The sequence below is a fragment of the Heliconius melpomene genome, chromosome 20 (genome assembly GCF_056956725.1).
Source record: "Heliconius melpomene rosina isolate 202511_hmr_F chromosome 20, ASM5695672v1, whole genome shotgun sequence".
Lineage (NCBI taxonomy): Eukaryota > Metazoa > Arthropoda > Insecta > Lepidoptera > Nymphalidae > Heliconius > Heliconius melpomene.
Genome location: NC_140408.1, coordinates 13,946,487 through 13,964,754, shown reverse-complemented (window position 1 = coordinate 13,964,754; position 18,268 = coordinate 13,946,487). Strand labels below are relative to the sequence as shown.

Here is an 18,268-nt window from a genome sequence, read left to right as displayed (position 1 = left end):
ATCAGATATCCATAGAATAACTGTTCTTCTGTTACATATTAGTCAAGAATGAGAAATATGAAATCCTTATAAATGAATTTTTACCGACTTTTTATTAGATTAGCGTCATTTTTATGTACAAAATATTTTAAATTTTAGCCTCGATAATGTTCTCCTCTTTCCACCTAATTCTGAAGGCATTGCGTGTTGAGTGACGGAACTTAACACCGCGCTTTGTTTCGACACTAGATCGATGAAATGAAAATGTAAATTTAAATAAATACTTCATTTCTCAATTATGTACATAAATTATATTAAAGACCTTGAACTTGAAATTCGTGTTTGAACGCCGTATGCGTACATGGTCTATTTATAGAACTATTTTATTATTATTAGATATATATATTTTATCTGATAAGGTCACGTGTTGCCAACTTGGTGTAGTGGACCGATGTAGGTATGTAAACGGGATGGTTGTCGGTTCGACACGCACTCCGGGTATTGACTATAAATAAATCATAATTCCTAAAAAATAATTTTTAATTCTGTAAACATCATTGATTTCCGCTTCTCAACAGAAAGTGGACAATTAGCTTTATTCTGTGTCCCGCACATAGCATTATAGGCATAGGGAACTTGGGAACCTAGTGTTAAGACACTTCGTTTCCAACAAAATACTTTCGTTCCCCACTCTCAAATGAATTCTGGAGGCATTGCGTTGGAGGCACCAGAGCGATGAAATGAAAACATCAAATATTTTGTTCCCCCGGGTGAGAATCGAACTCACAACCGTCGCCTTTATAGTCGCATACTTGTATCCTTGCGTCACGACGGCCTCCTGTAATGACATGGAGTGTCATATCAAGTTTTCTCCATCTAAATATCCTCCGACTGACATTTTCATATTATCTTTCATGTTCACTCGGGCATGTCGTGTTCACCCAAACGTGCCACAATAAAAATACTTACTTTTTATTCAAATTGTCATGTTACAGACTTGCGAATTTTTAATTAATTATCAAAATGTCAGTATTGTCAGTCTCACAGAAATCTATCGCCGGCAATTATCAGTAAACCATATTTTGTTAGCTTCACGATATAAGCCGTATAAAGCGGAATAGGGAGAGGGAACCTCGTGTCAAGACGGTTCCGAAAGTTCCCCCCCAATTTTTGAGACGTATCACGTAACTTAACGACGCGCTGTCTTCTTGGACCCCGAGTGGGAATCGAATCCATGATTATCACGTTTACTGTCAGAGGGTGTGTGACCCTCTAGTGTACATTGCACAATGTTAAAACATTTTTTTTATCTTAATGAATCATTCTAATACCACATTGTAAGCTGTTATCAGCATCACAGCTTCCTGATAACGCGTCTTTATTATTTGTTTGTATGCCGATTTATAAAACTAAATTTTGCAATAAAATTAATTATTTTAAACACTTGATTGTTTTATAGTTGAGTTAACTTTTGTGTTTGTGTTTTTCTTTAAATAAGTTTTCTTATTAGATAATTGTTATTTTTCTAGTCTTTTCTTACTAATCTTACTATAATTATAATATAATATTTTTTTATTTTTATAATACATTAAACGTGTTTTTTTGAGGTTGCGTGTTTATTCCACTTTCATGTTAATACTACTGAACGGATTTAGATGACATTAACATAAAATAACTTAAGAGGCCAATAGGGTTTATGGGTTCGATCCCCACTCGAGGAATTGCTCTGGTGTCGAGGCTAAGCATTGCTTTGAGTTTCACTACTCACTACTCAACACGCAATGCCCCCAAAATTTGGTGCAAAATGAAGAACGCAGTGTCTTATCACTAGGTTCCCTCTGCCTACCCTCCTGTGTGCGGGGTACAGCGTGAACCTGACTTTTTTTAATACAGCTTAGGCATTAGAATAATACATAGGCTATAGTTTATGTCAAGATTTTATTTTATTTGACTCTTAAATTTAAGCGAGCAAACCTGCGAGGGGTCGCTAGTATTACACGTAATATTTGGCTCTTAAAAGGTGTTTCATGTGCACACTGTATGATTATAAGTTTACAATTTTCGAAGGACATTTAGATTTCTTCAGTTCCCTCTGGTTACATATAGTTTACTAGTATACTAGCCCGCGGCTTTGCCCATTATTTTTTTTTACATTACGCAAATAGTATGTTACACAAGGGTAGTAACATATTTGGGTAGTAGGGGGGGAACCTAATGCTAAGACATTACGTTCCCCACGCACAAGAACACGCAACGCGCTTTGTCTTGTTACTAGAACGACAAAATAAAAATAATTGAATCCCTTGAGTGGGACTCGAACCCACAAACGTCACGTTTAGAGTGAGATGCTGTGCGGCTGCGCCACGACCTCAAAGCCGAATTACATTTCATTTAATAATATTAATAAATCTTAGTTTTTGTCTTTTGTTTTGCACATTACCTTGGATTTAAGGAAAATTATTAGTAAAAAAATATAATTACTACTGTAATTATATATTTTTTATCAATCAATTTATAATCCATTTATGCTTTAATTATATACTTTACATTTATAAGTATTAAATTATTAATAAATTCGTAAGGTGATATCTCAGGATCTACTTGCACTTCACGTTCAAAATAAAAAAAAATCATATACATACTTATTTGGATAACATCTACATAAAAAACCTGTGTTTCAAACCTAATAGTTCCTGACATTAGAGTGTTCGACCAAACATACTCTTGCTTTATAATATCTAATAGCATGGATTACTTAACTAAACTTAGAGTTAAGTGCAAAATCGTGTTAGTGTTTTACATTTCCTGAAAATAGCCTTGTAAAATTGGCATTCTTGGTATTCTTGGCGTAGCGGCACAGTATCTGAACTGTGAATGTAATCTATAATATAATATAACGTGGGTTCGATTTCCGCTCGGGAAAATATTTTTTTTCTATTTTTTATATTATTGCTCTAATAAACTCCGGTGAGTGCTCTGCTTTCTCTGCTCTTAATTAGTACAATTTAGATCCTGAGATGAAACAAACACGTTAGATTAATAATATACGGCAACAATCTTTTAATTAGAATTTGAAGGCATGATCATCTCGTCTTAACAACCCGATATGCGAGAACGTACGTTTATATGAGGTTTTTTATCGATTTGTCGTATAACCTTGAATCGCCCTAAACTGCTACCTGCCATCATTTAAAACAACGGTTCATGTTAAGAATGCGTTGAACTAAAAGATTAATCTTTTTAACTATGTATATTACAAATATAGAAGTAGATTTTTTTTTATCATGAATAAACTAGAGAGAGAGAGAGAGAGAGACTAGAGGTCAGAGGAATTGATAACCTCCTCTATTTGCAGCAGTTGGTTAAACACGAGCGAAGATCGAATCGTGTTTACGATTTCTGTATAGGAAAAAATATTGTTTTACATAATAAATATCTTAGACTGAAAAACAGTTCAATAAAGCCCGAAAACGTTGGCAATAAAAGTAAATATAATATAATGTCTTTTATCTTATTGTCAACGTTGTAACAATAGCTCTTGTAAGTGTGAAGCCAAAGACTTAAAGCAAATTACATGTAAGATAATTAATATTTTTTTAAAGATTAAAAAATATTTGTTGGTATGTTTAAACGTCTTTAAATGGATAAATATATGTTTACACGTAGTACTTGCAGTTTCTCAGGACCAATATGGCTGACAGCATTTCGAAGAAAGACTATAATTTTAAACGACCGACACCACGATATGATACTAGTGTTAAACAAAAGATAACAATTATCTAACCTCGACGTATTATTATGTTTATTTTGCAATATTCCTTTAAATAACGTTTTATTTACATTTACTTTTGTAATGAAAATAAATCACTATTTTATTAAAGATGTGATTTTTTTGTATGTCTGTCTGTCAAGGGTTTTGGTTACGACGGAGGTTATATTAACCGAATTCAAAAACAGGATGTATGGTGTTTGACACGTATGTATGCATATGTGGATTTGTATAATATTTGACTAAAAGTATAACTTCTAATATCCAAGAAATTTCAGTTAGTCACTGTTGATTAAGGTGGGGTATGTTCGAATGTAGGGAACAGTACAAGTCTCATGAAAACCAGTTTAGTGTATTTTTTGGGATATGGGAACCTCGTTCAACATTTCTGGGAAGAATTTACATACATATATACACTGGGCTTTTGTCTTGACGCGTGTGTGAGAAAATGAAAATATTTTTAAATAATAATTAGTTCCCCTACTGGCGATCAAACCCACAGTCGTAAATTACTCGCAACTTATCAATCACTACACACATATATGTATTATGTTCTTATAACAATGTATAAAATATGATAAGCTTAATATCTAATCGATAGGCAATATTGTAACACTGATATCAGTTATCACCTATATTATAGTAAGCTAGCTTTTGATTCCGACTTCGACCGCACCATCGAACGGGAATAGCTTGTATGGTAGGTATACTTATTCAGGCTAATCATGGGTTCGATATCCACTTGAGGAAAGGAATTTTTTTAATATTTCCATTTCTCGGTCATATAACGAAATGTTTTAAATCTTTGTCCATTTTATTAGATAACAAAGATTTTAATATTATTAAGATATTTATAAGAAAACAAAGCCCGGCGTTATGTTCCGCTACTCAACACGCTATGTCTGCAATTCGGTCGGTGGGTGGCGATTCATTATCACATACTGAAAAACCAAAACGTTTTCCGTTAAGGAAATTGCGTAAAAAACAAAGTAAATAATCTATTGTCTTTCAGTTTTTCCTCGAACTGTCGACTTAATTGTCATCAAATGTTATCACGAGCCAAAAATATATTACAAGGTGATTTGTTAGATTTTTTACAGTTGTTTTTTTTTACGTATCTTCTGTTTTTTTTTGCTTTTTCTAGGTAGCTCTTTCCCCCACAGATTAAAGCAGGTAAAAGCGACATAATGTTAAGACACTCCTGTCCCCAGTTGCCGCACGATCTTTGGAGTATCGGGTGGTGGAACTTAAGCCTGGCGCTAAGTGTGTGACTGTCAGCTCGACAGCTGTGGGTTCTATTACCACTCGGACTCCGAGGAATGAATTTTCAATCAATTCTTTGGTGACGAGGCAAAAAGTGAGAAACTGAAGTGTTTTAATGTGAAGTGTCTTAACACTAAGTTCCCAGGTTCCCTCAACATACCCAGCAGAGTATGCTATGTGTAGGATGCAACGGGAAGCTGAAAAGTATCTCCCATCGGTATATTTCACAGTGGCCCTCCATTTGTCCTTGTTTCACGCTTTAATGATAAATACAATGACTCTAAATCATTTCGTTACGTTTAAAATTATCTGAATATACTAAAATAATCATTATTTTCATTGAAATAATGATCATTATTATGTGGCCATCATTGAAACGGTCAGCTATATAAACAAGTTTTTGTCAGTCTCCTAAATATCATTTGTTAAATGTGAGACCATTGTCATTTGTATCGCGATGGGATAGCATGTGACAGTGAAGTGAAGTGAAGTGAGAGTCATATTTCAAGTAAGATGAGTATCTTACGTTCCTCATTATTCAACCTAATTTTCGACACTCGATGAAATTAAATATTTATTTAAAATTTATATTTCCATTTCTTCGCTCTGGCGTCGCGGTCGGTCCAATGTTCGGCGTTGAGTTCCGCCACTCAACACGCAATGTCTCCAGAATTCGGCGGAAAGTGGGGAACGGAGTATATATAGTATATAGTAGGTTCCTTCTGCCTACCCTATTGTATGCGGGATACAGCGTGAAGCTGAAAAAAATTTTTTTAGAGATAGTGCATGTTGAGTGGTGAAACTAAATGACGCGCTTTGTATTGTTACAGAGCGCGTTTAAATTTAAAAATTTCAGCAACCTTGTGTGACCTTCAAATTGTATTCATTCATTATCAATGTTCAACTGTACATATATAATTTTAAATTTGTCATCGTAATACAATGTCCTATAGAAATTTTGTATAAAAACGTGCTTAGAAGATAATAAAACTTCACACAAAATTACCATAAAATATACATAAAAAACCGACCAAGTGCGAGTCGGACTTTCGCACGAAAGGTTTAGGGTAGATATTTTAAGCTTAATATTAAAAAAAATAATATTTATAAATAATTGTATGAGAACCCCCCTTAAATATTCGTTTTATATTAGTCTAGTTTCTTTTATTTTTAAATACAATATAACCAAATTTTCTGAGAAAACTTAAAAGCGTTTACCTGTTTCCGTTATCAATATCTATAACCTACTTAAATATAATGATTTATTTACCCTTTTTATAGAAAATGATACGGAACCCTTCGTGTGAGAATCCGACTCGCACTTGGCGGTTTTTATATTTTGGATAGTTGATAGTTTCGGTTATGATTACGGCGTTCCTTAACTCGAACTCTGTGACGTCATACACTTGTATATCTAACATAAATATTTAGTATTAACTAATTCTAACTGCTTATTTTATTATTTTCAGGTGAAAAAGGTGCCTAAAAATAAAGCGTGGAAGTGAACATTTGTAGAAGAAACCAAGAAGAATGGATCCCGGTTATTTCGACATAGACAGGAAGCAAAATCCACGGGAAACAGCTAATATATTTTCAAAATTACTATTTTGGTAAATATTCTGTTTTTTTTTTTGTCTGTCGTAGAGTGGAATGTTTGTCTCTTTTTTTAATATTTTAGAAATATTGAGTGACGGAACTCTACATCGCGAGTGCTAGATCAGGAAAAAAATGAACATGAACTTTATGTATCATTGAACAGACAATGATTCTAAATTATACGGAAAATACAAAACAGATTATCTTAACAATATTTATAGCATAACAGCCTTTTTTTGGCTAAAAATAATTATACCAGAGTTTTTTTTAGTTTCACTTAAATATACAACTTAATATAATGAAATCTATAATCTATATATATAAGAGGACTTGTCCTCACTGACTGAGGTAAGACGCACGCACAGCCGTAACCGCTGATGGTAGAAACGTTAAATTTGGGCAAAAGTTTACTTTCGTAATCTGGACATCCACTAAGAAGGGATTTTGAAAAATTTTAACCCTAAAGGGGTGAAATAGGGATTGAAAGTTTGTAAGGAAAAAAATTTAAATCGGCACCGATTTTTATAAAATTTGAAATTTAAATTTTTAAAAATATTTAATTGAACACGTGTTTCATCGTTTTCTAGAATTCTCTTCCTAAGGGTGCAAATAAGAGGTTGAAAGTTTGTATGAGAAAATTCTTAAATCGCCACCGATATTTATAAAATTTGATATTTAGACTCTTAAAAATATTTAATTGAACATATGTTTCATGGTTTTCTAGAATTCACCCCCTAAGGGTGCAAATAAGGGGTTGAAAGTTTGTATGGAAAAATCTTTAAATCGCCACCGATTTTTATAAAATTTGAAATTTAGACTCTTAAAAATATTTCATTGAACACATGTTTCATGGGTTATTCGAATTCACCCTTAAATACGCAAGCGAAGCTGCGCGCGTCCGCTAGTATATCGACATTTGTAGTCGCGTATGTAATACTTATGAAGGATTAATATTTATTACTGCAATAATCGTCGAGGACGTCGTGACTCAGGGGCTTAACCTTGCGACTAAACGCGACGGTTGTGAGTTCGATTACCACTCCATAATTAAGATTGTTAATTGTGACGTTGAGTTCTGCACATCAAAGATTGCTGAGATTAGCGTGCACAAACGCACATGCTATCTAAAAATAGATAAAAGAATTTAAAACAATCCCCCAATAGTAGATTTTCCCCTACATCTTTCTATACAGACAGAAATCAATTACGATTTTTTTATAAATATATATTATTACATAGTTTTAATGAATCATTATCATTACTTTCAGCTACACTCGTCCAATATTCGAGAAAGGAAGAAAAGGTCAACTCAACATATCAGATATGTACAGGTAAAAAAAAACACGCCTACCCTGCTATGTGAGAGATACGACGTGAACCAAAAAAAATTTTATAATCGAAACTAGAGAATGAATTTAGCATGCATATTATTAATAACAATTAATATTTACAGATGTATGAATGACCACCGAGCAGCCCCCCGGGGCGACGATTTGGCGTTACATTGGAAAGACGAATTATCTAAAAGAGGTTTGTAAGAACATTCCTAGATTATCAAGAATGAAGCGAAAAGAAGAGAGAGAGAACAGAGAGATTATTAATAGATACTAGTTCAAAGCTAGCAGCTTAAGATTGTAATTTGCAGCTTCATGCTTTTTCCCCTACATAATAGTCCGACAGAACCAAATGTGTAAACACCAATATTTTCCTCGAATGTTTGCGATATTACGTGTTTAATGTGGAATTCGACACCGATCTTTGTGTACCAGAGCGAAGAAAAGGAAAACAATGGAATAGAGTAATTTCTCTGCATGGGGACAGAAACCACAATCGTTGCGCTTACCAGTCAGGCTCTGTGTCACGAGAACCAACACCAATTGAAATAAAAAAATATAATTATGATTTCAATATTAATCGCTAAAGCGCCTTTATGAAGATTCTAATTACACTGAGTATTCCATTAACATTAAGAAATCGAAATAGAATAAAAATAAAAGAAATATAAATCGTATATATATAGTTATGTTTTTTTTGCTGACGCTATTTTTTGCTTAATGAAGCGTTAAGTTTTAGAGTAGATGGTCTATAATTTTGTTTTTCTATTTAATTTCAGATATAGGAAAAATACCGTCGCTATTGAAAACCATACTCAGGGTGTACGGATTGAAATTCGTTGTGTTTAATTTCTTTTATGCAATTCTCGACGGTACTGTCAGGTACGTAACTAAATAATGATTTCTTCCACATATAGCAAGGTAGGCAGAGGATGCGAAAACACTCCGTTTCCTATTTTCTTTGGCGTAACTCAATGCCAGGTTTTAAAAAATATTTTTTTTTCCTAAGTGTGAAATAATACTTTGAAAAATTTAATAAGTACGCGTTTTATTCTTGTTTATTATTATTCTAGGTTAACTATGCCGATGTGCCTTGAAGGTTTAATACATTATTTTTCACCGTCACATTCTGGAATCGCTAAAAGTGAAGCATATTTATACGCTGTAGGCGTTGTAGGGTAAGTCATAATATGGAATCTTAATAATTAAAATCATTCATCTCCAACATTTAGGGAAGTAGGCAGAGAATCTTGTGTTAAATTTATCTGTTTTTCAATTTCCGCCCTATATTTAGACATTTATTTAAATATGAGGCCACTGCAGAAATAGTTATATGTAATTACAATGTACTGCAAAAACATTCAATTTCATTAGTTCTAAGAAAAAATCCGCGACTTCATATATCTATATCTTATAAATAAGTCATAATAAGGAATGGTGATATTAGAATCAATCTTTAAATGAAATATTATTTTTTAAATTTCAGTTTAATGGCAATCAACGCGACGATGATGCATCCAATGATATTGTTCTTATTGCACATGGCGATGAAAATACGAGTGTCGTGCTGTTCACTTATATATAGAAAGGTATTTATTAAGCACATTTCTATTAATTATTTATTAATGTAAGAAATTCTTGCCCTAATATTAATTTAATCGTTACAAAATTCTCCTAACTTCTCCAGTCTAACTTGCTCCAGTATTTTTCAATTTTTTTTTTATTTGAAAAATAACAATTGGAAATAGTTTAAACACCCGGAAATTGCAAAAAATAAATAAATATGCAACTAAAAATCTTCAAACGGCTAAACATATTTTATTTTAATATGGCAAATAATACTCTCGATTTAGTGTTTAGACACTCCGTTCCCATTAATACACTTCCAATCTCCATGTTCCGCCGAATTGTGGAGCCATTGAGTGGCAGCAAAAGAACCACAAAAAGAAAATGCAAGTTTTCCACCTGAGTTATTACATAAATTAAGAAAAGATTAAAGAGAAGCTAAAAATAGTGTAAAGCATGTTTTTTTAAGTTTTTATTTTTATTTTTTCTAGCTCATACGTCTAGATGTAACAGCTGGTGGTCAAGCCTCAGAAGGACTAGCTGGCCACGTGATCAACCTACTAACAACAGACGCACAAAGATTCGACATGGCCAGTCTATTCCTGGTAGACTTATTTAGAACCCCCATAGAAAGTGTATTTATTGTATACCTAATGTATAGACAGATTGGGGTGGCCACGTTGATAGGTGTGGCTTTCCTGTTAATGTTTATACCTTTGCAAGGTGAGATTTTTTTGTTTCCTTTTTATTTGAGGGTAGGTAAAGAAAATAAATTGACACGAAAATTAATTGAAAATACCACGTAGTAGCATTCCTATTGGAAAAAACGTATAGTAGTATAGGCAGAGTGAACTATGAGGTTGAATCTCAGGAACTGGTTTCAATTGTAAAATATTTTTAGTGTTATATAGACCATTTATCGAGGAAGATCTTTTAATACTATTAATCGTGTCAATGTAACCCACTGTACCTTCTAATACTAAACTCTTAGCTAACGTTCTGTATCAACGCGGGCGAAGCTTTAGGTAAGTGATAAACGCTAATATTATATATAAGATATTTATTTCAGGGTACCTCGGCAAGATCTCGTCTAGGTTACGACATAAAACAGCGTTACGTACAGACAATCGTATTAGACTTATGAATGAAGTGATACAAAGTATAGAGGCTATCAAAATGTTCGCGTGGGAGAAAGCCTTCGCCGGTATTATTGGACATGCGAGACGGTATGTAAAACTATTATTATATATTATAATATATATGTACATACTTCATATAATTATAAACCTTCCTGAATTATTGTCTAGTTTATAATCATCATCTTACAGGAAAGAAATGAGCGTAATAAGAAAGATGTCCTGGCTCCGAGCTGTCATGTTATCCTGTGTGAAGCTCAACACTAAAGTAGCTATCTTCCTAAGCATTATAGCCTACATATCCTTTAACAACGAGTTAACTGCAGCAAAAGTATTTGTTATTTTCTCATATTACGATATCTTGAAATATTCCTTAGTGGACTTCTTGCCTCTTGCCATAACATTTACTTTAGAAGCCTATGTAAGTATTAAGAGAATTCAAGAGTTCCTTTTGTTGCCGGAAGTCGATAATCAAGATGGCGTCGATTTGGTCAATATTGATGGTGCTAAAACGAATGGAGTGTTCGAAAAAATTGGGAATGGGTAAGGTTTTTTTGTTTTTACAATACATGTATTAAAGAATCAGTTCTTTGTCTTTTCTGTTCTGCTCACATGAAATTTTATGTCTTATTTTACTATTTTTTAAGCCTTCCATAAATAATGCAATTTTTTCCAGTCAACAAGCCTATATAAAATCGGAATCGAATCTAGAACAACCAAAGCCAGCTGTGCTATTAAGCTTTAAGCAATATACTGCATATTGGAAAACTGAAGGTGAAGAAGTATCCAAAACAGCAGCGCTTAGTGATATTAATTTAAATGTAAGTATTTTTTAATCTTTTAAAATATATGTATATAATTATCTAATAAGTAATAATCAATTTCTTCATTCAAAAATATAGTACGGTCGACGAGTTGTGGCCGCTCTAATGTTAGATTTTCTGAACTTTTGTGTATTGCCCATCTGCAAAGAAAAGAACTCTTTATTTTGCTACAAAATGGTTAGATATTAAAAGCCTTTATTAAAAATATATCATCATTACTTACACATTAAAAAAAAGTTAGACCACTCATTGATACATCAATTTATCCTTTACACAGATAAAACCAGAAACTTTAACAACAGTAGTAGGTACAGTAGGCTCAGGCAAGTCTACATTATTACTCGCAATGTTGAGAGAAGTCTCTCCCAGCAGCGGACATCTCTCCGTCGACGGAGTGTTATCGTACGCCGCGCAAGATCCATGGCTGTTTGAGGCCTCGGTAAGACTTTATATTATTATACTTTTATTTTTAGCTTCTTGCTGCATCCTTCACATAGGCGATGTGTGTTAAATGACGGAAGTGCTTTGCCTTGTTACCAGAGCGAGGAAAATTAAAATATTAGATATTACATTTCTTCACCTTATTAGTATTCGTTTGGACGATTTTGTAGTCTTACTAAAGTGTCAATCCTTTATCCTGATGAAATTTATTTTTTTCTTATTTGAAAGGCTTATACTTAACAAATAAAGGAATTTCACATATAATCAATGTAAAATATAATATGTACCTATCTTCTTATCAGGTAAGACAGAACATTCTATTCGGGCAACCGATGGACCTCCGCAGATACAAACAAGTGATCAAATGCTGTCAGCTACGCAGTGACTTGGATATCTTGCCACACGGTGATAAAACTATAGTGGGAGAAAGAGGTGAGTGTAGTGATAGTGAAGTCGATTCTCAGTTGAGGAAATTTCGTTAGCAGGACGTGCTATACCAATTACATAATAAAAATACTATTAATAAAGATGACCTTTATATCGATATATACGTATATCCCTGTTAAATTTTCAAATATTTATTTAAATTTATATTTTCATTTACTCAACGCGCAATGCCTCCAAAATTCAGCGGAAAGTGGGGAACGGAGTGTTTTAACACTAGGTTCCTTCCGCCTACCCTGCTGTGTGTGGGATACAGCGTGAAGCTGAAAAAAAAATTCAAAGGGATTTTGAAAAGTAAACTGAAAATTATTCTCCCGCTGGAAATCACGAGTATGTTATAATTTATTCTTAGCAAATAGATAATATTGTATGAAGTAAAAATCATAAAAACTTAATTAAACATAAACATAATTTCCAGGTGCGTCGCTTTCTGGCGGTCAGCGCGCGCGCGTGTCGCTGGCGCGCTGCGTGTACCGACATGCGGACGTGTACTTACTAGATGACCCTTTGGCGGCGGTCGATGCTAAAGTAAGTCGTAATATATTTTATAAAAAGATAGAATTATGTGATCACTAAAAATATCTATTTCGGAAAAACTGCTATATCCTGCAATGATAAAAAATGTATTATTCTAAATATCTTTGTATCCATTGTTTGTGAATGACCCTTTAGAAAATTATTAAATTTTATATCTATAATATTCTACAGGTAGCACAGGCCATATATGCAGAGTGCATAAGAGGGTTTCTGCGTGATAAGGCCACCGTGTTAGTGACTCATCACGTGCAATACGCACAACACGCTGCTAACGTTTGCGTTATGAGATCTGGCAAGGTAAGATACTATTATTGTTTCTTTCTCATATCTGTATGTCTGTCTCTTTTTACTTTCTAATAGTTAGTAGATACTATTGTGTAGCTTTAAGTTATTTTTTTTAGTATAATACTTTAAATTTTCTTTTAAATATACGTTTGACTATAAATGCGACAGTTGCCCACACTATTACTCACTCAGTATGAATTATTTTCATTTGCTCGCTCTGATAACAAGACAAAATGCAGAGTTGAGTTCCATTACACAATTCGCGATGTGATGAATGGTGGGTTCTTGCTTAGTGCAAGTCTGGAAGTATCCCACTTTCATTCTTAATGAGGGGTACATTTTATATATTTTTTAACAATTTAGAACAAAAATGAAAATTATTTTAAGTCTTAAGAAAATTATGATTTTCTTACCTGTCTTAAAAATATAAATATATCAATTTGTTTTGAAAAATATTGCCTACGTGGCCTCTTTGAATGATTTTTATATTACAGATAGTAGCGCAAGGAACATACGATGAACTAAAGAACGGCGTAGCAGAATTTGAGAAGTTAATAGAGATGGGACAGAAGGTCGAAGAAGAAAAGAAGAAGGAGGCGGCTAAACCGGAAATAGTTGTAAGTAAAATTATATTCGTTTTTAGTAATGTGACAGTTTTCTTTGTAGTTTATTATGCAAATTTCATTTCATGTGAAACATTGTTCTGATGAATACGAAATTAGATACATAATCAAATACAGACGCAAAAGGTTTAAATTGGGATTTATTAAGTCCATGATAGTACAGAATACCAAAATAAAATAATTAATCTATTTTCTTTAATACAATTAAATAATATAAAATAAATAATCGTATCATTAAAGCAGGTGAAGCACTTGTTTGAAGAATATACATGAAATTTTAAGCAAATCTTTCTTACTAATTTTAATTTTTAAAGGTCTATAACGCAATTCTCACAAACGAACCATTGAAGATGGACGCCAAGCGTGTTAGTTACTTATTTCTAACCAAATATTATTTAATTATTAGTCAGTTTAATTTTTAATGTTATATTAGTTTGAGGGGTGGGACTAATTCAAAAATATTATTATTTATTTAATAGGACCCACAAAGACTAAGATCTCAACGCTCCATGTCATCAGCATCTCAATTATCCTTCAATATGGACTTAGACAAGAATTTAGATCCTAAATATGAAGGTATGGTATTTTTTTAGTCTAATTTAGATATAAGTCATTTATAACGATAATTTTTGTGGCGGAACCTAACACCGCATAATAATCAAATCATTACATAACGCGGGCACGAATATTAGATTTCTTAAAATAGCTGTAACGGAGAACGGATTGTCTTAAGAGTAGATTGTTTGCACTGCTATATACGAAATTAAATAATAAGAATAAAATATAACCATATTAATTATAATATTAGCTTAGATGCATTATAATGTTATGTTAATCAAGTTTTCATTTTATTCCAGGCGAAGTGCAGCATAAAGGCTCAGTAGACTTTAGTGTGTATTTCAATTATATAAAGAGTGGTGGAGGTTCTTTAACAGTGTTTCTACTTTGCTCTTTATTCATATTGGCACAAATATTCTATTCGTCTACTGATATTTGGCTTAAGGAATGGTAAGTTATAATTATATTGTTAAATTTTGTAAGGAAATTATAATGATACAGTCTTTTCTCACTTGGGGGAATTATTTTTTTAATATTTTCGTTATCTAGAATTCGGCGAAAAGTCGGGACTGAAAGAGTCTTAACGACAACGGAGTATCTTAGCACTAAGTTACCAGATTCCCTCTCCCTACGCTGCTATTAATTTGCTTCATTTGAAACCATGAGACATAAATGCCATAAAACTAAAATTCAGCCAAAAGTAATGTTTTTTTTTTCAAATATTTTATAAACCATTTCATATGTTATTACATAGATATTGTTATTATTATTACTATATAGTATTTTCTATAACAAACTTTTTTAAATAATTTCCAGGGTAAACATAGAAGAAGCGAACAGTGCGCTGCAAAGGAACATATCAGCACTTACAAACAATACAACGCCTTGTGAGTTATTAGTCTTAAAATTTATTAACAAAGTATTCTGATAGGCAAGCGCGGCGTTGAGTTCCGCTAAATAACAGTTCTGAAATATTTCAAAAATTGGTCGGTGTGAGGAACAAAATGTCTTGAAAAGTAAATAAAAATGTATAAAGATAATAATACACATTTTTATATAGCTTTCCGCTTTACCAGCACATGACAAGAGAACCTAGCGTTAAGACAGTTATCCACTTTCATGAGGCATTGCGTGTTGAGTGGGTGAGTGAGTCGTAGAAATTCTTATATTTTAATATATCAAATGGTTTTCCAGTTAATTTTGAAGACATACCAATAAATCATTTCCACTTGTCTCGAGAGCAGTGCGTGTACATCTACGCCGCTCTCATACTTGTGTGTATATTCTTTACTTGGAATAAGCTGTTTGTGTTCTATAACACTTGTATAAATGCATCCGTCACATTACACGATTCTATGTTTAGGTAAGTTGTTTTAGTTTTACTAAATATTAATTGTCTCCATAACAGGCAAGTCGTGCAAACGTGTGACTGTAAACGCGAAAGGTTGTGGGTTCGATTCCCACTCCTGGAAGTAAAATATTTAATATTTTTATTTTCTTCGCTCTCAATTGATCAATCGTCAATTTGGTTACTCAAAGCGGAGCACATACATTTTAAAATAGAAAAAATAATGGAAAATAAAATGATACAATTCTAAACTGATGAAGATTTCTAATACAAATACTTATAATTAATGTATATTTTCTTTCAGAGGTGTATCGAACGCGCCAATGTGGTTCTTCCACCACAACCCCTCTGGTAGGATTTTGAACAGATTTTCTAAGGACATGGGACAAATAGATTCTGTATTACCAGATGCACTTGTTGATTGTCTTGGGGTAAGTTGTGAAATGATGATATTGCAAAAACATTAACTTCACGCTGTATCCCGCACACAGCAGGGTAGGCAGAGAGGACCTAGTCTTAAGACCGTCCGTTCCCCACTTTCTGCCGAATTTTGAAGGCATTGCGTGTTGAGTGGCAGAACTCAATGCCGCGCTTTGCCTCGACACCAGAGCGAAGAAGTGGAAATATAAAAGTATACACTATTCAAAAACATATTCCTAAAATATATATTTTCTTTCACTTTTCAGTTTTTCTTAGAAATAATAGCAATTCTTGTAGTAGTGTGTCTTGTGAACTGGTGGCTTCTCCTCCCGACTGCAGTAGTGGCGTGCCTATTGCATATATTAAGATCGTTATTCTTACTTACCAGTCGAGAGTTAAAGAGGATTGAGGCTATTGGTAAGATTAGTTTTTTTATTATTATTTAAAAACTCACGAAACAAAAATCTCTATAACAATTAGAAAACAGCTGATAATCTAAATCTAACCGCTTAACATTTAAGAAATCATGGCTTAAACTCGATTCAATCATTTTTTACACAAAAACTAAATCAAAATCGGTTCATGGTATGCGTTGACTACAGCAGATATATATATACATACGCCGACACGTCAAACTTATAATTTCCCTTTGTTTACGTCTGGGGTTAGTTATACTTCTGTAAAAGGATTATCCTTTTTTTATGTTTGTTACCTCATTACCTGATTTGGTTGATTTTTTTTTAATTCGTTGCTTCTCGTGTAGTCCGATTTTAATTTGGTCCATTTCTGACAATGGTATCCATGAGAAAATCACAAAAGATTTAAATTTGCATTGAGTTTGTGCCCAATAAATGGACGATTAACTGAATATCCCGCTAATCGATTTTGTTGTTTTTTATTGCAAACATACACTTCAAGCCATGATTTAAGAAAACATTCTCAGCCTAAGTGTTTGAAGATTTAGATTTTAGATCAGCTCTTTTCTAGTTTTTTATTTACTTTTCAAATTTTTTGTTGTCTCGGACTATTATTTAATTATCAATAATCTTCCTTAAATCTTACAAATGTAACAAATAAAAATAATCATAACATTAAAAAAAATTACAGCACGAAGTCAAAGTTTAAACCACGCAGCGGCAACGGTATCAGGGCTAACAACAATCAGGTCAACGCAGGAACAGCAAAGAATTTTAGCCCAAGAATTCGATAAGCTACAAGACTTGCATTCTTCTTCTTGGACTCTAGTACTATCTACTGGAAGGGCTTTCGGGTTTTGGATGGATATGTCATGTTGTTTATATTTGGCTGCCGTTACGTTTAGTTTCTTCATTTTTCTTGATCAAAGTAAGTTATTAACGTCTGTTATTTTTGCACATTACACGGTAGGCAGAGGGAGCCTGGGAACCCAGTGTTATGACACTCAGTTGTCATTAAGACACTTTCTTTATTTTTTTTGTTTGTGTTAAGTGGCGGAACTCAACGCTGCGCTTCTGCCTCGTTACAAGAACGAGAAAATGAAAATATTAAATATTTCATTTCTTTAAGTGGGGATAGAACCCACAACCGCGTTTACAGATACACACTTGTGGCCCTAAGCCACGACTGGACATATATTATAGTATACTTCTACTATCAAAGGGGAAACGGTAACCGCATCTTTAATATTTGATCCAATAGTTAAGGCCCTTAGCCATATAGGATATAAGAGGTTACTCTTATACATTTATATATTTTTGTATTAACACATACATAATACATATATACAGATTTTTATTATTTTCTTTATAGCATCAGGTGGTAGCGTTGGTCTCGCTATAACTCAAGTTATAGGCTTAGTTGGAATGTGTCAATATGGGATGCGACAAACGGCTGAAGTTGAAAACCAGATGACTTCTGTAAGTATTTCTAATATTTTAATAACATTAAGACTATAACATTAAGTTAACTTTTCAATTAATGGTAATGACGAGGTTTTTACTAAGAAAAAGGTTAATATCTCGGCTTATACTTTTTGATTTACAAAATTTTAATATTTTTTTCCCCAAGGTGGGAATCACACACGCTTGTGCCTCTACGCCTCTCTATTAATGTTTTAACAATGTTTAAAAATTAAAATAACTAATATTTTAATTTATTTATTTTTTC

At 33.0% G+C, this 18,268-nt stretch overlaps 1 protein-coding gene across 1 annotated transcript in view; it reads left to right on the top strand.

Annotated features, from left to right (window-relative positions):
* LOC146528129 (putative multidrug resistance-associated protein lethal(2)03659) overlaps positions 1 to 18,268 on the top strand; it is a 32,819-nt gene that overhangs the window by 8,861 nt on the left and 5,690 nt on the right. Inside the window, exons 2-24 of the mRNA XM_085205012.1 lie at positions 6,481 to 6,621; positions 7,876 to 7,938; positions 8,061 to 8,137; positions 8,721 to 8,823; positions 9,015 to 9,119; positions 9,428 to 9,530; positions 9,999 to 10,230; positions 10,577 to 10,733; positions 10,836 to 11,186; positions 11,320 to 11,464; positions 11,745 to 11,906; positions 12,211 to 12,340; positions 12,771 to 12,880; positions 13,061 to 13,186; positions 13,669 to 13,791; positions 14,277 to 14,373; positions 14,655 to 14,805; positions 15,172 to 15,242; positions 15,550 to 15,718; positions 16,008 to 16,134; positions 16,390 to 16,540; positions 17,231 to 17,467; positions 17,912 to 18,018. Of these exons, the coding sequence (XP_085061138.1) occupies positions 6,542 to 6,621; positions 7,876 to 7,938; positions 8,061 to 8,137; positions 8,721 to 8,823; positions 9,015 to 9,119; positions 9,428 to 9,530; positions 9,999 to 10,230; positions 10,577 to 10,733; positions 10,836 to 11,186; positions 11,320 to 11,464; positions 11,745 to 11,906; positions 12,211 to 12,340; positions 12,771 to 12,880; positions 13,061 to 13,186; positions 13,669 to 13,791; positions 14,277 to 14,373; positions 14,655 to 14,805; positions 15,172 to 15,242; positions 15,550 to 15,718; positions 16,008 to 16,134; positions 16,390 to 16,540; positions 17,231 to 17,467; positions 17,912 to 18,018 (3,177 nt within the window). The 5' untranslated portion in view covers positions 6,481 to 6,541. The remainder of the gene's footprint in view (positions 1 to 6,480; positions 6,622 to 7,875; positions 7,939 to 8,060; positions 8,138 to 8,720; positions 8,824 to 9,014; positions 9,120 to 9,427; positions 9,531 to 9,998; positions 10,231 to 10,576; positions 10,734 to 10,835; positions 11,187 to 11,319; positions 11,465 to 11,744; positions 11,907 to 12,210; positions 12,341 to 12,770; positions 12,881 to 13,060; positions 13,187 to 13,668; positions 13,792 to 14,276; positions 14,374 to 14,654; positions 14,806 to 15,171; positions 15,243 to 15,549; positions 15,719 to 16,007; positions 16,135 to 16,389; positions 16,541 to 17,230; positions 17,468 to 17,911; positions 18,019 to 18,268) is intronic.